General features: G+C 40.7%; 1 protein-coding gene across 6 annotated transcripts in view; it reads left to right on the top strand.

The window, feature by feature from the left end:
• Window positions 1-26,646, top strand: part of LOC119029468 (3'-5' RNA helicase YTHDC2) — a 57,386-nt gene that overhangs the window by 19,065 nt on the left and 11,675 nt on the right. For all 6 annotated transcript variants that reach the window (XM_037116288.1, XM_037116289.1, XM_037116286.1 and 3 more), the window contains 19 exons: window positions 812-1,008; window positions 6,011-6,213; window positions 7,559-7,725; window positions 8,797-8,899; window positions 9,071-9,227; window positions 10,731-10,838; window positions 10,956-11,104; window positions 13,836-13,971; window positions 15,972-16,098; window positions 18,351-18,416; window positions 19,217-19,395; window positions 19,493-19,589; window positions 21,278-21,365; window positions 21,594-21,674; window positions 21,783-21,865; window positions 22,052-22,157; window positions 22,705-22,824; window positions 22,947-23,219; window positions 26,337-26,463. In XM_037116288.1, the coding sequence (XP_036972183.1) occupies window positions 812-1,008; window positions 6,011-6,213; window positions 7,559-7,725; window positions 8,797-8,899; window positions 9,071-9,227; window positions 10,731-10,838; window positions 10,956-11,104; window positions 13,836-13,971; window positions 15,972-16,098; window positions 18,351-18,416; window positions 19,217-19,395; window positions 19,493-19,589; window positions 21,278-21,365; window positions 21,594-21,674; window positions 21,783-21,865; window positions 22,052-22,157; window positions 22,705-22,824; window positions 22,947-23,219; window positions 26,337-26,463 (2,567 nt within the window). The remainder of the gene's footprint in view (window positions 1-811; window positions 1,009-6,010; window positions 6,214-7,558; window positions 7,726-8,796; window positions 8,900-9,070; window positions 9,228-10,730; window positions 10,839-10,955; window positions 11,105-13,835; window positions 13,972-15,971; window positions 16,099-18,350; window positions 18,417-19,216; window positions 19,396-19,492; window positions 19,590-21,277; window positions 21,366-21,593; window positions 21,675-21,782; window positions 21,866-22,051; window positions 22,158-22,704; window positions 22,825-22,946; window positions 23,220-26,336; window positions 26,464-26,646) is intronic.

Raw genomic sequence — 26,646 nt, 5'->3', positions numbered from 1 at the left:
ATTTGTCTTCAAAATGAGAGCTTTACATTGCACCCCATTGGAGTTTAGAACTGGGTTCTTAGCGGGGGGCTTTTAATTTGAAAGTAGGGACCGTCCTTAGCTTGCCTACACAACAACAAGCTAACACAACCAAACCAAACTGTCCAGTTTTTCATCTTGATGTCCGTGGATGAAGTGATGGACTGACTGCTGTGATCAGCTGTTTTTTGTTTTTAAAACTCCCCGGCTGTGGGTTGAACAACAGTGCAGGTCAAAAACCGCGGACCGAGTCGCCAAAAGGACAGGCAAATTGGCGGCTTGGTGCTCTGTCTAAAAACGGCTATTGTCTGTCTCTGTTTGCAGCTTGTTTGTGTGCAACATACAGATCGACACAACATACATTACATAAATACTTTACCCATTCTGGACGAAAAGAACACTTGTGAAAAGAGATTTTTGCATTAGCTAACATCTTACATAAATTGATACTTGTTTTAATTTGTGACTATAGGTATTTATCTTTATTTTGATTTGTCTGTTTTAATTCATTTTCCTATTTAATCTTCCATTTTATTTATGAATTTATTGATTACATAATTTTCTTTTAATTTTTTTCCCCCATATGTCTTAATTGTTAGTACTGTTATTATCTGTTGTTTTTTTGTTTTTTTTTAAATAGCTTTTTCAGATGACCCAAATTAATATAATATTAGGATATTAAGACCACACTAAGACTTTTGGACCATTTACTGCAAAATGTTTTGGCTTCTGATCAGCACAAGCAAAAATCAGTTCATGAGCTTGAAAGACATTTCTCCTTTTATCCTTTCAGGAAAGGACCAACTCGCTTCCTCACCCTCAGGAAGAAGGATGGATCAGAAAAACCTCGGCCTGCAATGCCCCTCACTCTCTTCCACAATTCATTATATTTCATCCGCAGTCTGCTTCAGAGGTTTCCCGTCAGCAATAGGGAACGCATAGACCTACAGCCGAACAATAAGAGTGGCAAGTCTATGGCTCCAGAGCCTGGTGAGTCTTAAATTAGGACTGTGCAGTGATTGACAAATTTTAACTGTGATAAGCAGGGATGTCGGAATCCGATCTGCAGGATTGGGATTGGGGCCGATGTTGGCATTTTTCCACTGATAAGAATCTTCAATTTTGAACGTGGACCAAACCCCTATTATTATTATTATTTTTTTCTGTTTTTAACGTCCAAGCACAATTTGTGGCAGAACTGAGACGTGCATGTAACGTTACTCTGGCAGACCTGTTCATAAAATGTTAAAATGTCTGCAGCGTGGAAATAACTTAAATTAGAAAGCAAAAGTAGTCCAGTGGTGACATGTAACATCTGTTTTGCTAAGCTGCATTTAATACTACTCATTTGATGCGACATATAAAAAACAAACACTCAGAGAATACGAGTTCACTCCAGAGTACAGGCAAAGACACCGATGCAGCAAACACTCGCGGATACTTTCAAAAGGAAAGCTAATTTATCCTCGAGACAGCGACATGACCAAAAATGCTCTGGATAACCAGCCCATCTCCATGGTAGAGGATCAGGGTTTTCTTCATCACCTGGAGTTTTTGAATCCCCGGTATGCCCTACCATCTTGGCATTATATTTCACTGACTCCACTTTTGAGTTACAACATGCCGGTATACACACTAGTTTTGTGGGTCTCATAGAGCAGAGCATGTAAAACAGGCAACCGAGGAGATGCTGAACGTGTGATATAGACAAGAAACGCGTCCACGTCATTTTACATGACAACGTAAGGAATATGAAAAAAGCAGTGTATGATAGGGAGGTACCAAGCGTGTGCTGCGTCTCACACACTTCAGCTGGCTGTATACGAGGGTCTGCTGTCACAGTGCAGTGTCACACACTCACCTGCTAACACAAGGAAGGTGAAGGCCAATGTTGGAATAGCATATGCAGTATAAGAAAGAGACATGTAGAAGTATATACTTTGTTTTCACAAAATGAAAAAAAAATTAAAGTTAAAACTCTCGCCAAAAAGCAACTGAGGCTTTATTTTCCCCCGCCATGGTATACAAGAAGTGTCGATCCCCGAGTATGACCTAATGCTGGACCGCTCCTCAAGCGTGCCAGTTAGGTGGCACTTGGGGATCAACACTTTTTGTCTGCCACGACGGCAGCGCACCAGAGGCGCTACTGCTAACGTTGAGTTGTCCAAAAACCTTCTTTTTGGTAAATTCAGTGTACACAAACAATGTTCTCAATGCTCATGTTCGTGTGTAGAGACCCCGGTGATACTACGAGCAAAGTTTCATGTTTTTCATGTTGAGCCTTCTTGGTGTTTTGAAAATAGCGATTTTGATGCTAGCGTAAAAGTGCCCCTGCACCCCACTGAAAATTAACCTGCCCAAAAACAAAACTACAGTAAATCTTGAAAGTGCCTCTTTCATCGTAATGATGCTTTTACACAAAGGTTTGACTGGTATTCAATCGCAAATAAAGCCTCGATTGCTTTTTTGCGAGAGTTTCACTTAAAGAACAGTTTGGATGCAGGACTTTTTTTTTATGCAGCTGTGTTATCCAGCAAAATATTGGTTAAGAATCAGGACTCCGTATCTGCTTTTACTAAACGTTAAACGACTCGGATCGGAATCAGGGGAAAAAAAAACCTGATCGGGACATCCCTAGTGATAAGACAATGAACATTAACTTTGATCCAAGGATTACACATGCATGTTTTAGTCCCTTTATGTTACACGCAAAACAAAAGCTATATAAATGGATTATTAGATAATGTGATCATGGGTGGAAGGCTTTTTCACTCCAGGGCTAAACCCTTTAATTTTCAATAACAGGCAAGCAAGACACAGGATCTTGGCTGGGGTCTTAGAGGGATATTCCGGTGTAAGTTTAATCCATGTTCTAATACACCTTGACACCGAGTACGAGTACCTCGAGAGATAAAGTTTGCGGACCGCTAGCTTACGTAGTTTTAGCATCCTCAGAAAGGACCGCACAACCACAATACACTGCAGTGAATGGGTCCAAGTATAAATCGCCATCAAAAAGCCACCAATAATGCTCAGAACAGCACCAAACTTCAGCAACATTAGGAACAGGGTCCAGCACATATTTCAAGGCATCAAACATGCCGGCTTTCTGTAAATTCATGCAAAAAGTGAAACTTTAATATATTCTAGATTCATTACACATGAATTTAGATATTTCAGGTCTTTCTATGTTGTAATTTTGATGATTATGGCTTACAGCTCATGGAAATCAATAAAACAATATCTCAAATATTATAATTTTACATGACTCCAATCACACAAAAGATTTATAATACATCAGTGTCGACTGTCTGAAAAGCATGTTCATTTATATTGATGAAGGTTCTCATTCATCCAGGTGATGTTAATTCTGAGTGCTGTATCATAGGCAAGTGGACTTGTTTCAGTTTCTTGAAGACGTTTCACGTCTAATCCAAGGGGCTTCTTCAGTTCTAAATAACTGGAGGGAGTTGCAGGCTTTTAAACTCCTTACAGAGTTGTTAGGGCCACCTGTGGATCATGGGTTTCTGTATGTTCATTAAAGCACTCAATACTTGGCTGAGGCTCATTTTGCATAAATTACTGCATCAGTACAGCATGGCATGGAGGCAATCAGCCTATCTCACCGCTGAGGTGTTATGGAAGCCCAGGTTACTCTGTTAGCAGTCTTCATGATGTGTATTGTTGGGTCTGTGAGTTGGTTGGCCAGGCAAGACTTGGCAAAGGTCTGAAATGTTTCACTTTATGTGTAATGAGTTTAGAATATATGAAAGTTTTAAATTTGATTACAGAAAAATGAGCTTTTCCATTGTACTCAAATGTTTTTAGATGAACCTGCATTTCATAGAAGTCTTCAGTTCCAATGATTTCTACAACTCTCATTTTTGTCCGATAGAATGAGTGGATCACATACTACTCTGTCACAAAAACATTCAACTAAATTTGTTGGCTTCCTGGTACGGACTTGTTTCTTCAGTACAGTCCACATGTTCTTGATGGGCTTCAAGTCAGGACTTTGGGAAGGCCAAAACCTAAATTCTAGCCTGATTTAACCATTAAGACAGGAACACACCGGCCCAACCGTTGGATGTCTGAAGCGTTTGGAGAGACTCGGACGAGGTCGGGAACAAATATGTTGGGTGTGTTCAGCTGCATCGGAGGCTTTTGGAGCTGCACAGACGTTGCCTGCTCTGACTGAACATGCGAAGTCTGAGGAGGAGGGCCATCGGACGTCTGAGCCATTGGGTTCTCTGATTGGTGATGTGCTAGCGAATCAGTGTGGTGTGTGGGAGAGGCAGTATACTGTGTGCGCATTGGTTTTCTACACACTCCATTCCGTCATTCCCTGTTTTAATGCTTTGCAGTCCTGGCATGAGACTAGTTGTTATGTCCATTCAGGACAAATTAATTTGTGTTCATTTGGTAATGCCTCGCTGCATGTTTAGTATGCAGCTGTTTTTATCTGAAACAGTTAAGTTTCGTTTTGATTGAAAGTAAAGAGAGTTGCATGCATAAGCCTCTCGTTTACAACTCACAACACAAGCGCCACCCGCTTATTGCATCTCGCGCAAGCGCAGAACGTACACGCTACTGTGGAGTAGGCAGCACGATGAAGCAGTGTGTGTCAATGCAACTTTTTTGCCAAACGGGTCAGACAAGAGGCAACGGAGTGGTCAGATAAGGCAGTTGGACGTCTGGGCGGTGTGTCGGGTCCTGTTGAAACGCCCAACTGTCTTTCCTGAAGAATTTGAAGAACGTTCTCCTTCTTCATTATTGCATTTACTTTGTGTAGAACATTAGGTCCACTGGCAGAAAAACACCCCCAAAGCATAATACTGCCATCACCATCACCACGCTTGACAGTTATTTATTGTTTTATTGTTTAGTTATGGTGTTCCTTGGGTTAAAGGCCTCATCGTCTCTCCTCAAAACAGCATCTGGAGCAAGGGCTTCTTTGTTGAACAGCAGCCTCTCAGCCAATGGTGACACAGAACGCTCTTGACTGTGGACACTGGCATCTGTCTTTTAGCAGCTTCTAATTCTGGTGGTTTTTGGTTGATTTTTGACCCCCAGTTTTCTCTCAGCAGCAAGTGATAGTCTGTTTTTTCTTACTGATTATTGCAGTGACACAGTTGTGCCGTGCACTTCATACTTACAAAACATTGTTTGCACAGTTGACCTTTGGACCTGTAACTGCTTTGAAATGGCTCCAAGTGACTTTCCTGACATTTGTGCAAATCAATAATGTGCTTGTTCAGGTCAATACTGAGCTCCTTAGACTTTCCCATTGTAGTGTTTATGGCTGAGTCTGATGGGTTTATCAAAACAGCCCTATTAAAATGAGCCCAGAAAAAAAATCTGCTGTTATAAATCATAATCAGTCAGAAGGAGTTAAAAGGCCATGCTACAAAGCAAATTTGATTGAAGCAACCTTTCTATAATCACCTTGATTGATCGTTCCAATTATGTATGTATATTTTTGATCCTGCAGATTTGGTCATATTTTCAGAAGGCCTATAATAAATTAATTATTTAACCAAACTTCAAGAATGTTTGTAGAAGTATGTGATCCATTCATTCCATCACAGAGAAATGAGGGCTGTAGAACTCATTGGAACGCAAGACAGACATGCCTGCTCTTCACCAGTGGATGTACACTTTTGAACACGGCTGGATATGCTGTTAACACAATACACAAGCCTTGTTACTTTAAGATTTGAATTAAAATCAGATGTTTTATCCCTTCTAAATGCATGTTTTATCCACTTTGTGGTAGTGGTTGGATCTGTTATTTTTTACGGTCCCCGATCCAGCTATTTTATCAATATCGGGGCCGATATAGAACTTAATATCGGATCGGTGCACCCACAGTTTGAACAGAAGAGAGTTGCTGGGATATCTGATGTATTTTCCCAGAAAGTAACCGCATTAGGCTTCTACTTTGCAAGTAAGAAAAAAATGATAATCAAGTAATCTTCATCTCTTTCCTCAGACAACAGTTGTGATAGGAATAGGACAAGTGGGCGCTTAAACAACGGCATACCCATGGTACCTCGGAGGAGGAATCCATCAGAACTGGACAGCTTTCGACGCTCCCTGCCTGTGCATGAACGCCAGGGGGAAATTGTCCAGCTCATCAGAGAAAACAGGGTGGTGCTGGTGGTGGGAGAGACTGGCTCTGGAAAAACTACACAGGTGGTTTTCCCCGACAGATACACGGTCCAACAGATATTAGATCATGGATTGTGACGAAAATTTGTACAGACTTTCATGATGCCCAGAGATTAAACTATTCCTAGGATGTTTTCCAGCCACAGTACTGAAGCTCTTTTTATTTTGCACCACTGGAAAATATTTGTGCATCTGCTGAGACATGCGAAAAGCTTTAGATACACAGTTTTATGCAGTTGTAAATATCGAAGTCCATTCCATTGATACAGACACTGCAGATCAATAGAGAATAAATCTCTTTTGAACATACCAATTTGAACTTAAGAATCAAGAACTCATGCAACATAAACAATGATGCATGGAAAAGAGGCTCTTGACTGTGCACGCATACTGGGTTTAAACAGAATGAATAGACATGGAAACAAAACTGTTTGGTACAGCCCTCAGCACAGCAAATACACACCAAAAGGAAATCCTGAGACCTAAATTAATTTTAAATGGGAAACGCATATTAGGTAATGAGAAACAATTGAGAGATGTCAGTATTCGGGGAATTAGGACAATGCTAGCATGTAGGTCAGATTTTGGCAAACAAAAGCAGCCTCCTTATCTAAAACAGAAAAACAAACTAAAGCAGTTTCAGGTTTATTTAGCTGTTGTATTTGTCTCCCTTAATGTCATATTTGAGGAAATTATTTATGTCTCTAATATAAAATTTTGAAAGCAAATTGATGTTATGTTATGGTGAAATCACCGCTTTGTGTATGAGATACCATGGTGTGCAATTCAGTATTTTCGATAATAGAGTTTAGTGCTCTTAATGATATTTCATCCTTTTGATTGACAAGTTCTATCTCTCTGACTGTGCAGTTAGCAAATTAAGTCTTTCTGGAAATGGTACCCCCTTTTAATGAAGAGGTAAGGCCTACCTTTAAGCTGCCCCATGTCAACTTTACATCTTCACTGAACTTCATTGTAGAAGGAATGTAGCAGAACTAACTTTAATTCAAAAACTTGATGACCAAATACCTGTGTTACATTCCCATCAGCCTTATCTGTACTTTGTGTTTAGTGCTGCTGCTTGTTTTGTCTCTGTGTGTTTAGTTTTTTAATTTTAGGCTGCCAGGATGCCTTAATTTATGACAAGTATTATTATTTCACTAATTTGACCATTTTCTATAGGAATATTGTATTATTGATGCCAAAACACAATTACAAGATCTTGGGAAAGTACAGAGATTTGATTGGCATTTCTTGCAAAATATAGCACATTTTTAGAGGGACTAAATGGTGTGATATTTTATAACTATAATATACAGAGCCTCATCATGAAGGCTGTAAAGGTAATTAATTGTTTTGCATTGTCCAGATCCCACAGTTCCTGTTGGATGAATGCAGTAGGAATGATGAGCCTTGCAGAATTTTCTGCACTCAGCCCAGACGTCTGGCTGCCATTGCTGTGGCTGAGAGAGTGGCAACTGAGAGAGGAGAGAGTGTGGGCCAGACTGTCGGCTATCACATCAGACTAGAGAGCAGGTAGATTAGACCAGTGTCTAGAGGCCATTCTTACTAAGAAAATCTGGACACATAGTATTCCGCATTTGGAAGATTCTGAGAATGTTGATTAAACAGATGTTTAGAAATGTTTGATTTGTGCAATTGAAGTTCACATTTAAATTATCCATATAGACTGGAAAAATAGAATAAGGATATGAAACTGAATTTTGAAACCCCGTCCGACTGTCTGTTCTTCTGGGGTGGTCGTTAGTCTTTTCAAAAAGGGGGACCACAGGATATACTCACATTATCGAGTCTTATCACACTACTCAGCCCACCTGGGAAAGTTTATTCCAGGAGGTTGTAATGGAGGCTCTGGCCAAATAGCGAACCTCGAAATCAGGAAGTTGAATGCAGATCCCATACTGGTTATGGAGCTGTGGACAAGCACTTTACCCCCTTGCAGACCTGCTGTGGGGTCATGGGAGTTTACTTATTCAGTCTACAGGACCTCCAGCCATGGTGAGGAGAGTGTCTTGTTTTGCCACAACAATTCCACCAGAAGAGTTGATAATGGGTATTTCTTAGACTCAATTCAGTTATTAAAGCAAATTGTTTGAGTTTAAGCAGCACATACAGTGATGCATGTCAGCTTTCGTTTCTGTAGTTATAGATAAAAAAAAGTCTGTTATATGTTTCTGCAAAATCCATGTTTGTTGTGTGACATTTTTAATTGATGACTGGATGTGAGGATGGGAATGAAAGGGAGGAGGGAATTGTCAGTTTTGGCTGGTCTAACTTTTTTTCTCATTTGTTCTTTCTCTCTGCTCTCTTGAATCTGAAGAAGCAGGGACGAACATTAGCGTAAAAGGGAAAGCACAATTAAATTTGCAGATAGATCAGTCTTATGCATTTCACACCTGAAAAGGGCCTCTTTGCTTAGGTGAGATTGAGGCATGGCCCCTCCCTGGAACCTAAAGTAGCTGTTCAACTTCAATTTGCACAATTAGCATTTATGTAAAAATATTCCATTTCTAACATCTGTGAGCCTCTGGAAATCAGTTAGTTTGCTCAATAAGGAAATGTCTCTTGTAACTGTTGAAATCTTAGGGTCTCCCCCAAGACACTGCTAACCTTTTGCACCAGTGGAGTGTTCCTCAGAACATTGATGGCTGGAGATGCCAGCCTGACAACTGTCACACATGTCATTGTGGTGAGTATCAAAACTCAGGAATCTCTGAATCCAAATATAACATCTGAAATACACATATTTGAAGCATAGATTTTTTTTTTTAAGTTGAGTAACAGGCTGAAGCAGCTTTTAGCAGGCTGAAAAGCTGTTTTTGTTCTTCTGTCCTATCTTGTTCTTTCTGTGTATTAACAGGACGAGGTGCATGAGCGTGATGGTCTGACTGATTTCCTGCTCACTAAAATGCAGGATGTTCTTCAGAAGATCCCAACATTAAAACTTATTCTCTCCAGTGCTGCTCTGGATGTAGATCTGTTCCTGAAGTATTTTGGCTCCTGCCCTGTGATCAATCGTAAGTCCTACTGAGTCCATAATTTTTTAAATAAATTGTAATCACTACTATCAGTGACAAATGACGTTGTCCCGACCTCACCCGACCCGGCCCGCAGGTTTTTAAGCCTGAACCCGTCGCAGCCCAACACACCAGCGTGAACTGTCTGCCCGAACCTGGGCCGAACCCGACCCCCCACGTGCCTGCATTGTTTTCCTAATACACTTGTTAATGTATTCAGCGGCGTCAGGTCTTCGTCTGCCCCTTCCCATGAAGCAGCAGCCAGACTTCACAACAAACAATATGTAATTTACAACCTGCAAGAAATGTAAAAAAGGAAGCCCGAGGCCTGACCCGACCTGGCTCATTTGCATATTTTTTCGGCCCGAACCCGGCCCAAACCTGCTGGTCCGGTCGGGTTTGTCGGGCCGGGCCGACCTGTTGAGAACTGTAGTAAACAGGCATGTTTCCAACTCTCTCACTTGCAGGAAGGGAAAGTTCACTGAAGTCGTGTGACAAAATATTCAAACAGACATATTTTATACTTTATATTATACTATCCTCCATTTACCAGCAGTGGGCCACCTGAACCAGGACCCAATCAAGTGAAAAATAAATGACTGCTGAGGTCCAGAATACAAATACAACAAACAACAAAAATAGTGAAATTTAAATTCAACGGCCAAATTTGAAAAGATACTTAATAAGTATTTGGACTACAGCTATGGGATAATCTATGTCTATGAATTTGATAGAAGATTTCTTTCATTAAAGTAATATACAACACATAAATGAATGTAAACCACTGTAACTGGTTAAGTGCAGTAAAGTTTACTTTAAATTGACATTACTAACACATAAAACATGACTGAACAACAAGCGTATTTAACAAAAGTGTCAAATTCAGCTCAAAAATGACTTGTTTAGCAGACGAGTAAAGCAACAAATAACATGCATTATTCATACTTTCTCGCTCATCGTCAGTGTAAATCTCTGCATCTCCCAGCAGAACATTGTGGCTGAAATTTAGCCTGTATGCCGTTTTTCAGCCTGATGTTGTGAAATAGAACAATTAGTAATACTGCCATAGTGAGAGCAACAAGTTCCTCTAGTCTAGATGATATGCTGGATGAGCCATCTGTTTTTCCAAAATCCAATATATTTCCACATTGCTGTTTTATTCATGAGAGGAAAGTAAATATCCATATTGCCTTTTTCTTCGCTGCTTAATATGAAAGAAGGTTGTGCGCTTTGATGTACAAGGTGACCGATCTGGCAGGGGAACGTCTAAGATAATGGCATATCTTAAAGATGATATTCAGATGTTTTTCACTTTGCATCAATGATGTTAAGCTGTTGATCACTGAATCAATGCATCAGTACTTGGTTATTATAAACTGAAACACTACAAATTGTTGCCCCAGATTTAAAGGTTATGTGTGTATTAGGAATGGGACGTTGATTATTATTATTGCTGTTGTATTAATATGAAATAATGACAATTTAAAGAATGTATATTTTTAGTCAAAGGAAGACAGTTTGAAGTGACGGAATTCTTTCTGGAGGATATTCTGAAGCTGACGGGCTTCAACCATAAGGACATGAGGAAATACAAGGAGGAGACACACAGAAGTATGAATCTTTTATTAATTGGTTCACTTAATCACACTGTAAAAAAGAAATGCATCCTAGCCTTTTGTCTTACATTGTCTTAATTTCCCCTGTGATCCTCACATAATCTGGTCTCAGAGGAAAAGAAGCAGAAACGTTTGACGGAGTGGTGTAAGGCTGTGGAGAAGAGTTGTTTTGTTGAGGAACAGATGACCGCATTGTCTGCCACAGGCTTCCACCAGGAAAGTAACTCCCTGGAAAGAGAAGACGGCACCTTCAACAAAACCGTAAACCAACAAGCACACACACCACTCTTTTTGCACCACTCCAGTGAGTTTAATCACATCCAGCTGCTGCTTAAAATATTTAATTAATGCGATTAATCACATTAATGTCATAGTTAACTCACGATTAATCGCAATTAATTGCACGTTTGTACTCTATATGTCCCTTGATTTATTTTTGTCCCATTATTTTTTCACATTTTAATGCTTTTATTAACACGGAAAAGTGCAAAAGTTTTTTTTTTTTTAATTGAAAAACAACATTGGCAAACAGGGTGATACAAAGTAAAATTATAAAGTGCACGTCAGGTAAACTAGGACTCAGCCTATAGTGCAGTTAAACCAGGGCTTAATACTTTCTTTTTCTCAAGATTGCTTTGAACATAGTAGTTCATTCACCAGAGGCTCATCAACCCAGCCTCTTATTTCAGAAAGAATGAACAGTAACGGTTAGGTTACCAATAAAAGGTAAGCCTACCACTTATTTGCTTTGAGCCAGTTACTCAAACAGCTGTCCAGAATTGCCACAGGCCCCTGGTTTTGTGAATGAAATAGCTGGGTGCGTTTGATAAAGTGTGGGTGGACCTCCTGGGTCTCTGTAGCCACTGGCGCCACCACGATTCAGTTTCAAAATACACACAGAAACGGAAAATACAACAAATGGGAAAATACTTTTTTAAGACAAAATCAAATGTTTTCAGTATCAGTGAAATAACAGATTGCAGCACCCACATGATCTGTGAGACTGTGGTCATTCTGACACGAGTTAGATGGCTGCTGTGTGGAAAACCACGCTGTGGTCCGTAATCGCGGGGCACACGAGTGAGTTTGGAGCTGACCAAAGGAGAGAAAAAAGAACAATATGACGTGACTGTAGCCTCTCTGTAGAACTCAGTTGTGATGGAAAAGCACCTAAACTGAGTCGAGTAGAGCCGAGCTGTATTGTGTAGTGGAGAAGGGGCAACACGCGCAGTCGTCCTCTCAGATGTGGCTGCGTCTCTCCAGGTCACTGTGTGAGAGAAAGAAAAGCTCTGACTTGCTTGGGCAGACATTGTTTGGTGTCACCCGCTGATTTGCAAAATTTAAATATCCAGCCCACCGAACCTTCCAATCCGGCCCTGGTTCAGCACCCTGGAGAGTGCACTGCAGACCTGCAGCATTTGTTTTCTTCCGAACTATGCAAACGTGGTTGGGATTTGTAGAAGACATATGTATGGTGCTACCACATAGGCGGACCGTGGTAGTGTAGCTACTATAGCAGAAGAAGAATAGGCGCCAGAAATCAAAATCACAAGTGACAGATGACGTAAATGACAATCATTGGTCTTTATCTTAGGCTTCCAGTGATTGGCTTAACAATCAGTGGACTCAGCAGCCTATTACAAACAAGCATCTTTATTACGCCACCCTCAAAAAAAAAAAAAGGAAAAAAAATGCTTTAATTTTTTTTTTTTTTTTTCCACCTTCAAAAAAAAGTACGCACAGTGCCTACAGGATTCCGGCTGGCAGCGCCAAAGTCTGTAGCCTCTCATAGGGCTTTTGGGCCAGGTATTCTTTAGACAGACAAGCCACTGGGCCATTCGTCACCTCTCTGCTGTATCTGCAGCTGAGCACTGAGGGCCAGTCCGATGCATGTCACTCTCCTCGGGCCGGGAGAGTTATTATAGTTACCAAGGCAAGGTGCAGGAGAAAATCAATAGATAAATAAATAAAGTCTGTCCATCGGCCCATTATTGATCAGCCCACCAGGAAAAATCCTGGTACTCTCCATGGCCAGTCCACCCCTGCAGTAGCAGTTCTCTCAAGTGCTTGTGTGTCCAAGCATGTGTGTGAGTGTGCGTGCAGTGCACCATGACATTAGGCTACTGCGTCTCGCGCTTTTCATCCACTCAAAACGTAACGTGCCTTCTACTCTTTGGCCAGCAAGCCCAAAACATCGTGCCTGTCATTTTGCTTCCGGTCTAGGTAGATCAGGTATGGTGTTGTAGCTCTTCTAACTTCACTAGTGGTTGCCTAGCAAACTACAGTTTGCAAACTACAGTTTGCTAGGCAAAAGAGTACATTAATCTCACGATAAAAAAAATATAATGCTGTTAAAATGGGTTTGCGTTAACGCCGTTAATAACACATTTAATTGACAGCACTATTTATATTATACTGTCCTGCAGTGGGCCACCTGAGCCACCCCAGTGCATCATCTAAGCAGAGGGAGGAGGACAGAGGACAGGAGGGATGACTGATACTGATTCATGTCCATGTTCTTCATTCACTCTGTTTTGTCAAAAAGAATATTCGTTTGACTGACATTAGAGTTGATCCCAATGAGAAGTTACTGAGTGTGTATAGAGCTCAATTACATATATGATTTTTGGTTCCATGCACCAAACATGAATTGAATTTTTTTCAGCATAAGATGGTTTTCTAAAAACCGTCTTTAAGCTTGGCAGATCTGTATATGTGTATACATATATAAACAGTATAATGTAATTTAATTATTTGCTTTGAATGATGTCCTTAAAACTAGAAAAATAATGCTTGAAAGAGGAAAAGAAAGGCCTTCAATTTTACTTTATAATGTAGGTATCAACCCTGGAAATTGTAAGACACAACCCCACCTCCTCCCAATCTGATGGCAGAAAGAGGTTACTGAGACTTCATCCAGACAACTTATATTGAGTGTTAGTGTGTTGTTTGAAACCTGACTGTTGACTTGGTGTGTGATTTTGTGTAACAGAATGAGAATGGCACAGAACAATTGGAGCAGTGGCTGATGAAAGAAATGGACTCCTGCATTTCTAACGTTTTCCTCAATGAAGACCAGGATGCTTTCACTCAGCTCTTCAACCTCATCCTTTATGAAAGGGTTAACGGTATTGCTCTCACGACTTCTCTCTCATTCATCTTTTTGGAATTATCATTGTTTTCTTTGGAGGGTATACATGAATTTTAAATGTGTGTGCTAGTACTTCAATAGTAATAGTAAATTCATTCATAATGATTTACCTTTATTTGTCAGTTGTATAAGTCACAGGTTGAGAAATTCCTGTCTGTTTTTTTTTTTGGTTTTGTTTTACCAGTTAACTGTTTTTTCAAATGAATTTCCAGAAACTTTACTGTTTTATGATATGCTATATGGTTTGGGGGTGGGCCCCACCGGTTGAGAACCATTGGGCTAAATAAACAACACAACACTCCCATCAGCTAAAGTACTGTCAAAAGAAGGCTGTCTTGTAGTGGTCTGAGTAAAGTGTAGCAGTAACTGAATCACTTCAAATGAACATAGAATGAGAATGACTGAATGCATTTGATATATATGAATGCTCTAGCTCAATGGGTCTCAACCGGGAGGGCCCGCCGCCCTGGGGGGCGCGGACACTCTCCCGGGGGGCGCAACTAGGCTACAGGATGGGAAGAAAAAAAAAATCTGAAAGAAAACAAACAAAAAAAATCACGAAAAATTCCCCCATGTAGAAATGCAAGTGGTAGGACTATTATAACACACAAACAAATCATCCTCCTGGTGACTTTTTAAAAAGGGACTAGCGACAAATGTGGTGACTTTTACTGGTGTTATTGGAGACTTTTGTGGCGTTTGGAAACTCTAGACTTGAAAGCACGTATCACTCTGCAGTCACTGTGCTCAACGAGCAGCGGGTGCTGCCGTCAGTCTCTCCCCTGTCCAAAAGCACTTGGTCAGTCTGTCAGTAGCCTCGCGCAGCAGTCCCAGCCTGCAGTCAGAGCAGAGAGGAGACACACACCACTCTGTGTCCAGGCTGCAACTGAATCGCGGATGTGCATGGCCATCGCCGTTCCCGCCCTGGCTTGCAAACCGGGGTGTAAATATGTACCGTCTATTACCAAATAATAGCTGGGTTTCAGTTAACCGCAGGGACCCCTTTAAACTCTGGGTGCAGGTGTATATTTTGATAAATAACCGCCGGTTCCAAATAAATGCTGAGTCTAATTTATTTTATTTTTTAAATCAAGGAAGAAGACGTGACCACTGACACTGCACGTTTTCCTTCTTCGCCTTTTTCACGTATTGTTCTTGCTTCTGTCAGTCAGTATCACATTGATGATTGCCATGGCTCCGGTGCAGCAAAAAAATAAAAAGTAATTCAAACTTTCTGTCGTAAAATATGCAGCGGAAAACTCGGGTGAAGCAGCTGCTTTACGTTTCTCTGTCGACCACAAGACAGTGAGAGATTGATGAAAAATCAAATGGAGCTTCAGTGTCTTTCCGAGGAGGACAGCAACAGGGCCAGGCTGCCTGGTGGAGGGAGGAAGAAGGCTAGCGAGGAGCCTGAGATAAACATGCGGGAATGAGTTACCAGCAAAGGGGCACGCCACGAGAGAGTGTCCCTCAAAATGATCAGGGCGATGGAGAAACAAATGTACGCCACCGTGAGATGAGGAGTTTGCCACGAGTGCTGGTTCCACCTGCAGAAGACAGATATTGCCCAGAAGGATGCCAGAAAATTCACCAAGAAGCTGGAGAAGTTTGTGACATTTTCATCCCGGATTCTGAAAGAAAGGAATTAAACACCTGCTCCCAAATTGCCACCTGGTCTATTATCTGCTATTATTTGGTATTGTACGGTATGATAACTCTCCTGGCCTGGGGAGAGAGACGCATGACAGTGCTCAGCTGCAAACACAGCAAAGAGGTGACGAGACGCGACTCATCATGACTGACAGGCATCAAGGCCACTCAGCGTTACCTTACCAACCCGCCCCCAGCTATTTTATTCACAAAAACGGGGGGAGGGGTGCTGGTACTACAATGAACCAGCTTTTGGGGGGCCCAGTTTGCAAAAGGTTGAGAACCTCTGCTCTAGCTGTGTCCTCATACTTGTATTCTTTTACCTAGTGGACTACAGGCACAGTGAGACTGGGTCCACACCTCTGATGGTGGCAGCAGGACGGGGGTTCCTCACACAGATGGAGCAACTGCTCAACATGGGGGCCAACATCAACATGAAGGCATCCAATGGATGGTAGGACATTCTTAATTTTAAACTGTGAGGCCAATAAATTACGGTCTCATTCAGGTGATGCTAGAGACTCAAAATAGTATGAATCACATGTGGACCAATAAAATCACGCTACTGACTGAAATCACTCGATTTATAACATGTGGGAAAAAATTTAATATCAATCAATATTTATACATAGAGCTGACATAAGATGAATATAGGAATGCAACATTGGGTTTAGCTTGACACTGGTCTGTCTATGATTTTTTTTTTTGTACCATAAAAACAGACTACATAAAGAGACACTACCAGCTAACTTAACATCACTGTTATTTGCTGACATCAAACTTGGAGTGAACATAAATTTGCCTCATTGCTGTTCATGCAGATCACTTACATGATGTTTTTTTTTTTTCATTCTTTTTATTCCGCTTCAACCTCTAACTAAAGTTGTAAAAACTGACACTGCATAGACACACTTTCCTCCTCATCCAAGCTTTTTCTCCGTGTATCATATCATAAATCGGCATCAGTAGCGAATGTAGTGTGTGGATGAGTGAGGTGTGTCCGTGCTGCTTTTGAATTGAAACAGGGTGTCCGCGGGGTTGTAAAAAATATTAAAGGTAGCGAATGAAATTAGCAAAATTCAAGGCCATTAAAAAGTAATAAACGACATCTGACGAGGTATTAAATGTTCGAACCACTATCCAACTGTGAGGTTTTTTTTCCATTTGTAGTTTGTGCAGGCCTATCCCCTAAAAATCATGTGATTTTATTTATATAAATTCATGTGCGAGTAGGACCTGAGAGAGGACCATGATGTGACGTCAGACAGTGTGCGACACGGTAAAACTGTCTCAGTCTGTGCTCCAACTGAGCACAACCGTTTTTGTAAAAAGACAATGAATATCACCTGGATGAGAGTGTGCAAGGCACGGGTCGGGCAATAGTAAACACAATGACTGGCCACCATTTTTTGTGCCTCTGATTCACGTCATGTCACTCTGCAAGTACTCCATTAATTGCCATGACGGAACTTCATTCAAAGCAGAGCTCCACCAAAGAGCCTGAAATCGTTGCAGAAGGTTATCTGATGCGTCAGTGTTTCCTCTATATGCATATTGCTGCAGGATTTTCAGCGCCACCGCAAAAAAAGACATGATTTTTGTACATTTAATATTGTGGGTGAATGGCGAAATGCAGTTGCACACAGTGAAAGCACTACACCCTAAGTTATCTTGAAATCGATTATTGTTGTCATTCTTGCTATGTGTATAATTTCTACAAGTCATCGTTTAAGCTCCTCATCATCTTATTCAGAGGCTGCAACGGGCAACTCATCGAACCGCGGTGAAGTTAGTTTCAGGTTGGATATTCAACAGATATTCACTCGGGTCCAGCAGCAACTTTACTGAGGTTCTCCCAGTGTCAGCAGCAGGAGAACAGTTAGCTCATCTCCAGAGCCTCGAGCTGAATCGCTGGAAACTGATTTAGGGACCGTCACTAAATTACTTATCATAAATATATTAATACAAAATAACTCAAGTTTTTTCAAGTTTTTATCTTCCGTGTCATGTGACCCAGTGACTTCTATCTCCATAAAAGATATATAACAATAAAGAGAATAATGGTAAAAAAATGGTATGAAAATCTTTTTTTTTTTTTTTTTTTTGCGACCAAGATGGCATTTATAACATTGGTAGCCAGGTGTCAGCACCATGCCCAGATGACCCTCCCTGTCTGCCAGCTCCTGCATCATGGCGAACATAAAGGGAGGGGGGTCGTAACACTTGGAACACACAGTCTTGCCTGTTTACGGCATACGGTCAGCTCCTTGCATTGTGAACAAAACAACTAACAGTTCAAATCTGCGTAGAGATGCATGCACAGAAGAAAAGCTTACGTTTCTCTGGTCAGAAGGAGAAACACAGCTTCTTTTAAGCATTTTGAAACACTTGGTTATTAACAGGTTATTGGATATTCATACATATAGCAACATAAGGCTGGTTTAATGACTATGGGGCATGATTACGTTAATTGGTGTACAGACAGCTGCTTGTACACAGGAATATTAGTGGATAATTCTTTTTCATTTGACATGTAAACAGCCTAGTTGGATTGTCTTTTTTTCTCTTTAACTATAAGGACAAAAAGTGCAATACTGTGCATGTAAATGTTTGTCATTGTTTTGTTTGTCAGATATTTCTTCAGGCTCTGGGGCATATGTAAATGCTCTGAATACATGATGCAAAAGTATTCTCATTTAATTTCAGGACAGCTTTAGACTTTGCCAAACACTTTCAGCAAACAGAGGCTGTGGATCTACTCAAATCCTCCATGTGAGTATAATGTGGACCTCAATGCACAACACATGTAATGTGAAGTGAAACTCACATCTCTTCCTATGAGTTTCTTTTAGAGTTTTCTTTTAGACTTTTGCACCTAAATGGCAGCTCGGGCTGAAATGTTATTTCAAAAAACTACACTCTCTCCCTGAAATATAGAATTGAGTATAGAGAAGCCTCTACAAAATGCAAATACAATTCACCATGTGATGATTTGTGATGCTTCCTAATTTTTGCTCACAACTTTTTTGATAGAGATGTACCAGTCTTATTACTAAAATCAAAATCTCAAGTAAAGTATAAAATCACTCACTGAATCTGAGGGACTATATGAAAAGTCTTGTGGAGGAGTGTGAGGATTCTGAAAAGGGATTATCTCTTTGTTCTGATGCTTAAATAAGGCACTTTTACTAACCTTTTATATAGTAGTAGTATAGTAGTTCCAAATGATGTTTGTCCAGGATGTTCATTGAAGAGCTGCATCATTTTAGAATTTTTCCCCTCTCTGTCATGCACATTAGTGGATCTTTGGAAATATTATTTCAAAACTTAAATTGGGGTACAACATTTAAAATTCTTTACACTTTAAGTCTTTTTTTTTCTTCTTCTTTTTTTTTTTTTTTTTTTCAAGAAAAATCAGTAATGTTAAACCTGCTTAAGTTAAGTACAGTCCCTGAAAAACTACATAAGTTAAAGGCATGTCCAGATTTAAATACTTTTGTATAAGGTTTATGAATTGATAAATGCATTGGACCTCTGATCGGCTTGTACCTACATTCCTGTTAACTGTGTAGTCCTTTGGGGGAGGTGAGCAGCCTGGATGAGTCCACTCTGCTGCAGTGTGGCAGTGCAGAGCTAAGCACTGAAGACCAGGAGCTACTCAAACTCTACCACCACGGCTTTGATGATGAGTTGGTGGACCTGGACCTCATCATGGCGCTGCTGCATAATATCTGCTCCACCAGTAGTGATGGTGAGTCTCAGTACATATCTGGATTTTAACAACATAGCTGCTTAATTTTGGTATTTCAGGATTACCTGAATGTGAGTTTTTATCTGTTGGTCTTCAGGGGCTGTCCTGATTTTTCTTCCTGGATATGATGAGATAGTGACACTCAGGGACCGCATCCTGTATGACGATAAAAGATTTTCCACCCAGTCTGAGAGGTGAAATATGTACTTGACATAAGAAGCATGGAATTCATTCAAACACCACAATAATTCTATTTGTACATGTGGTTTCAGAGAAAATACTCTCCATACCACCAGTTGCTGTTTATGTCTATTTTTTATTCGAATAGTGAAACAAAAACACTCAGGACTGTGGATATACAGTTGCTGTAATGATTAAGCAGTGCATTGACAGGCTCAATGGGGTTTTATCTTTCTTTTCCCATTCTCTTCTTGTGCACTAATTTGCTTAGCTGAACAGCCAATCTAAATGATTCCTACTGCTGGGTTCATTCACTGCCAATTGGCTATGCTCCCTTTGGTGAACAGCCAGCAGCAAGGACCAGCTAGTGTGAACTGATAGCAACATACCACAGAAATTAGAGTCCCCAACGCTGACACACAGCCTGGACACTGATCACTGGTCTGCTTGGTGTATATGGGCAATCGTATGCATGTCAGTCATGGACCCCAGGTATATTAGCAAATTGCCATAACATCAGCAGATGATTCTCCATGTAAACAACAGTAGACTCAGCCATAATCAATATAGTAGGGTTAAATCAGATTTTTTTTGAATACATTTCAAATGATAATATCAGTCTAATCTTTGAGAAAAGTAAAATCTTCAAAAAAAGTCCATCAGTTCCCAAACATTTTAGTAACCCTTTTTGCTTTAATGACAGAATGCACTTGAGCTGGCATGGATGCCAGAGGTTTTGTTACCCCAAACAGACCTCAAAACTTTGCAAGAACTACTTTAAAACCAACGAAGACCAAGGAGTCCTGACTTTCATGGACTTTCCTCCACATGACCTGAACCCAAATGAACATTAATGGTGGCATTTGGAGACATCAAGGAGAAATCAAAGTATTCTGTGACATTACAAGAAGCTTTATGGAATACTGTCAAATCCTGGAGTCCATGCTCAGGAGCATGCTGTTTGTAGGAGACATGCAGGTTGAAGATGAGGAGCACGGTGTGCTTGAGAGTGTGTGTGCTGCAGAGGCAGTGGTTCACGTGGGAGTGGGCATGTGCACGTGCGTAAGAGAGTGTGTGTGTGTGTGTGTGTGTGTGTGTGTGTGTGTGTGTAAAGGTGCGCACTCACCTGTGACACAAATGAGAGAGGCAGGGTTGGGTAGTATCCGTAATATTTGTCGACCGCTACCCACTCATTCATTCATCACTTTTTAATCTTTTTAATCCGCTGGTTTTAATTTTTCCATTTATCCATCTTTGCTGCGCTGTTACAGCTCTGTGCTGTTTGTTCATAAAAAATGCTCCAAAAGCATCTTTGGATCTCAGCGTATCTGTCATCATAGCCTCCTAGCGCGTCACAAATCTGCGAACCCGAGGACCCAACCTCGTACTCTCAGCAGCTAAAAGGTTTGTCAAGGAAGACGCAACACTGTTGTTAAAGCAAAAGGGGGACTTATCAAATACTACATATTCTAATGTTCATGGACACTTTTTAAAGATTTAGCTTTTTACTCAAACTGTTAAACTAATATTATCATAAGTAATGAAAAAAATGATATTGCATTCAAAACAAATACAATATAGAAATATTTTTGACCAGTGGTCTCAGACGTTTTTTTATCACGTCAGTTGATTGTGTTGAGCGTAGTATGGTACAATGGCATATTGTGTAGTGTGTCTCTTACAGAGATGTGTCGTCTCTCAGGTACCGGGTGTTCACTCTACATTCAGATATGCAGACACGGGATCAGAAGAAAGCCATGGACACCTCTCCACCTCGTGTCAGGAAGATAGTGAGTTTCTGATATCACTGATGTCAGTGGCTTTTTTCCATCATCAATCAGCATTTGTCAAGACACAGACCACATTCATACATACCGTCAAAATAAAAATGCTGAGAACTGTTGCTTGTTACTACAAGTCAGTAGTATGGTTTTCCTTTAAATGGAATTTCACGTGATATTTGAAGGGAATTCATTATTTTTCAAACAATATTATTAATGATAACTTCTTCTCTTCAGATTCTTTCTACTAACATCGCAGAGACAAGCATCACTATCAACGATGTTGTCTTCGTCATTGATTCAGGAAAGGTCAAGGAGGTACAGTCACTGTAAAAATTTACAACTTGAGAATAACATGAATTCTAACAATAGAATTTTAAACACCTGATTAGAAATTAACTCATAAATGTATTTTTCCTGTTAAAGAAATCCTTTGATACTCTCAGTCATGTATCCATGTTGAAGACAGTTTGGATTTCCAAAGCCAGCGCTCTACAAAGGAAGGGAAGGTAACATTAAAAATGTCAATATTCTACATTTTTTATCTTCTCAACTAATGTTAAATCCCACATCTCGCCCGATATTGTATTTTTGTGACTAAATGAGAAAACCTCCATTGATTTTAGTATATTTTTTCCCCCACTGATGAACTTTAAATGTGTTTGAGTCCTTCTGAACATATTATGTATCGTCAGAGCGGGACGATGCAGACCAGGGATTTGTTTCCACCTTTTCAGTCGACTCAGGCACAGTAACATGCTGGAATTCCAGGTTCCACAGCTGCTGCGCATGCCACTGCAGGTAATGAGATGTACCACACATACTATCCTACATCAGCAAATGTAGCAAATGAGATCTGCACGGATGTAGATTTTCTTTTTATTGGTCTGATGCTTGAAGATAACTTGATGGACTCACTCTAGTGATAAGCTAAATAACACTGATGTGAATTTATGAAGATTGGTTCAGTAGTGAATTTATTATAGGTCTTCTGAAAATGTGACCAAAACTGCTGGATCAAAAATATACATACAGTAACTTCATTGATCATTTTTCGGCATTATAGAAAGTTGACTGTCATGTCCTGAAATATCAGGATCAAATAGATAGATAGATAAATAGCCAGATAGATAGCCAGATAGATGAACCTGCTTCTTATGCTAATTTTTGACAGGTTTACTCTGAGCTCCATCAACTTGTTTCTCTGTTTCCTGATATTTGCACTTTTATTTTGCTATATGAAACAGGAAGTGATACTCCCATTGTCCCATGCAGAATAAGTAAGTCCTGATGAACATGAACACAGTGAAGAGCATGTTATAATGATATTTTCTGATGTGCGTTTAAGGAGCTGTGTCTACAGACCAAACTACTGGCTCCTTCCTCCTGTCCAGTAGCAGAGTTCTTGTCCAAGGCTCCACAACCTCCTTCAGCACATGCTATCAAGAATGCTGTGCAGATGCTAAAGGTAACATGTTTTAACGGATGCAATATACCACACTTAATTCGAATCTCTTAGACAATACACATACTACAGTATTACAGCAATAAGTCATTGAGTTTTTGTTGGCTCCTTCTACCTCTCTTCAGACAATAGATGCTATGGACCAGTACGAAGACCTGACTGATCTGGGCTACCACCTGGCTGATCTGCCTGTGGAACCCCACCTAGGCAAGATGGTGATGTGTGCTGTGGTACTCAAGTGTCTGGACCCCATTCTAACCATTGCCTGTACATTGGCCTATCGTGACCCCTTCATCCTTCCCGCCCAGGGCTCTCAAAAAAAAGCTGCTCTTGACTGCCGCAAAAGTTTCACTTCCAGCTCCCTCAGTGACCACATGGCCTTGCTGAGAGCCTTCCAGGTAGGCAAGGGATCATGTAAGAAGCATGTTTTTAGTGACTGTCCAGTAGGAAGTGCTTTATTTTAGGATGCATTCAAGAACCGTAAGTACTGTTTCCTCAACACATCTTGAAGATTAAACGTGAGTTGAACTGATTTGAAGTGGTTGTTACTAGGGCTGAACGATATATCGTTATCGTATCTATATCTAGATATGAACATTCAAGATATTGATATAAAAAATAAACGATATAGATTTCCCCCGCGCGCCCTGCATGTACAGCTTGGGCAGTCACAACGAACATCATTTTTACGATTGCTGTTGAATGCACCACTAAGGCCAGCCAAGTACAAACCTCATTTCTTTCTAGTTGTGGATCGACACCTGAAGCCAACCAATGACAAACATATGAGGGTGGGAGTGAGTGAGACGGAGGGAGATGGAGACGCACACACACACACAGTGTTGCCAACATGGCAACTTTTTTCGCTAGATTTAGCGACTTTTCAGACCCTCTTAGCGACTTTATTTCTAAAAAGCAACTAATGACAAATTTAGCGACTTATTCAGATCATCAGGGGAAAGACGAGAAATATGTTATATTGTAATTCTCCTGCTGCTCAGAGTCATTGCAGTCCATGGCTAATCTGCAGCAGCACCGGGGTCTCTCCCCTCCCGAGTGGCTGTGCAGGCGGCAGGCCGGTGTGTCGGGGGGCTGGCTGGGGCAGCAGGAGCGGACACCGCGGCCGCTCGCTCTGTGGATTTGAGCCTGGATAGCTGCTGTTTACTCTGTTGATCCATTAATTCTCTGACTTCTTTCTAGATTCCACTGGTACTTTACCGATAACTTGAAGCTGCTGAGTCTCGATCTTCACTTTCACTCTTTCTCTCCAGATTAGGATGTCATCGTTCATCTTGTAAAAATGCACATAGTTCGTTTGATCTTCTCCCTCCCTTTACTGTTGTTACTTCAAATATATTTGTCTCTGTAGTGAGTTTGTGATAATTTGGTAATGATTTCTCTATCAACCATTTGTATATGGCTTAATATAATCTCTTTATTTTCCTGAAAAATGCTTGGTTTTCACCGAACCCATAGTCATATTGTATCATATCGATATCAAGATATCTGGCATGAATATCAAGATATGAAATTTTGTCCATATCGTTCAGTCCTAGTTGTTACTGCTAAATGATCTGCTGGTGAACATTGGATCCTAGAATTCATGTAGATGCCGCTTGACAAACAATACCTAATCAAAAACCATGGCAGGTTCACAAGTAAATCCAGAAATGGCAGTGGCACACTGATGGCTATGTTGTCCCCCAAAAGGACAATCCCTGCTACACCGCAAAGACTGCTCAGGAATGGCCCAAGAAATTTGATGAAGGAGTTCAAGTGGTGGACCTGTTCTCCGAATTCACCAGATTACAATCTGATCGAGCATCTGTTGGGCATTCATGAATAAATCCATTACATGAAGGGAAGGCCCAAACTTGGATCAGACTTTGCTCTGACATGCTGAGGCACGGACACAGGACCTCTTTGGGTGTCCTGTGGTTTCTGGAACCACGGTGTTAACTGCTAAGGCAAATCAAAATCATTTATTAAAGAGACCTTAACAGAAGGAAACCAAAGGCTAACTAAAGGTAATTACAACTTTAAACAATACCAGCTGGAGTGCCCAATCAGGCACCAGCCTTCCAGGAGGGAGAGAGGGAGCCATCTTGGAATCATCTGTCTTATAAAGGCTAAGGTGACACCAATCCCTCAACGAGGTGGGTGGGGCTATACCAGGGAGAACCTGAATAGAGGAGCACAAGAAGGAAAAGGACAACACTGGCCCAAGGCTTAGGGCCGTCACACCTGTAGGTTGAAAAGTGGGAACTCCTTTGATTGGACTTGATCCAGGAAGTCCCACAGATGCTGGCTCGGATGGGGAATTTGGGGCCAGATCGGCAACTTGGGCTCTTTCTTATGTCCCCTGGCCATTTTCACCTCAATTACACGCTTTTAATAGCCACCCACACGCCTCTGGCAGAATTTTTAACCACTCCTCTTGGCTCACATGTTCTCAATGGGGTTCAAAGTCAGGACTTTAGGAAGGCCATTGCAAAACCTAAATTCTAGCCTTCTTTAGCGATTCTTGTAACATTTTTGATGTTTGTATTGGGATCAATGTCCCATTGGAACACCCATCTGCACCCAAATCCCAATCTTCTTGCTGATGATTTGAGGTTTTCCTGAAGAATTTGGAGAAAATCCTCTTTCTTCATGATTCCATTTACTTTCTTGAGAGCACCAGATCCACTGGCAGCAAAACAGCCCCACAGCATAATACTACCAGCACCATGCTTGTAGGTAGATAGATTTGGTGTTCGTCTTAGCACAGATTTTTCTTCCAGAATCATTTTTCTTTGTCCATGTGATCAGCAGCAAACTTTATTCTTGCTTTAAGGCGCTTTGTGACTTCTTTCTATCACGGCAGTTTCACAGCCAATATGGATGAAAAACACACTTGATTGTGGACTTTGCTTGTTTTTGGTTGACTCCTGACCAATTTTCTCAGCAGCAGGTGATAATTTGTATTTTCTTCCTGATTGTTGCAGTCACAAAACTGTGCCATGCACTTTTTACTTACAAGCAGTTGTTTGCACAGTTGATCTTGGGACCTGTAACTGCTTTGAAATGGCTCCTGGTGACTGACTTGTTCAAATTAATAATGTGCACTTTAAGATCAATGCTGAGCCCATTGGAATGTTTGTGGCTGTTAGTGTAGTGGGCTATTAGAGTAGGCTCTGAAAAGTCACCAGCTCTTATCAGTCAGAATCACTCAGAAGTTAAGAGGCAGAGTGCTAGAAAGCAAATTTGGTTTACACAGTTTTCTACATCACCAAAAATGGTTTAATTTGATGTATGTATATTTTGTATCCCTTTTCAGAAGACATATAATGCACTGATATTTGAAGCACACTTTTTGTTTCACTCATTCCATCACAGAAAAATAAGAGTTGTAGAATGATAATTGGAGATGACAACTGCCATGATATACATTAAATGTCCTTTACAAGTGTATGTAAACTTTTGACCATGACTCTAAATATATGTTCCCTCATGTTTACCCTGTGTTGTGTCAGGCATGGCAGAAAGCCCGTAGTGAGGGCTGGGAGAGAGCCTTCTGTGAGAAAAACTTCCTGTCCCAGGCCACCATGGACATGATACTTGGCATGAGGACGCAGCTGCTGGGACAACTCCGCGCTATTGGTTAGTATTGCTGTCATTTGTATTCCAATCTCCCGCCACAAAATATCTGTGGAACATCACCTAGCAAAAGTCACTTACAATATTTGTCCAAGTCCAAATTGGCTGAAATTTGCAGAGAAAGGAGTTAATGAGGAAAAAAGAAACACTTTATTTATGATCACTTGCTATTCTTGATACATGATA

The sequence above is a fragment of the Acanthopagrus latus genome, chromosome 12, assembly GCF_904848185.1.
Source record: "Acanthopagrus latus isolate v.2019 chromosome 12, fAcaLat1.1, whole genome shotgun sequence".
Classification (NCBI taxonomy): domain Eukaryota; kingdom Metazoa; phylum Chordata; class Actinopteri; order Spariformes; family Sparidae; genus Acanthopagrus; species Acanthopagrus latus.
The sequence above is the reverse complement of the archived record's forward strand: the minus strand, read 5'-3'. Positions and strand labels throughout refer to the sequence as shown.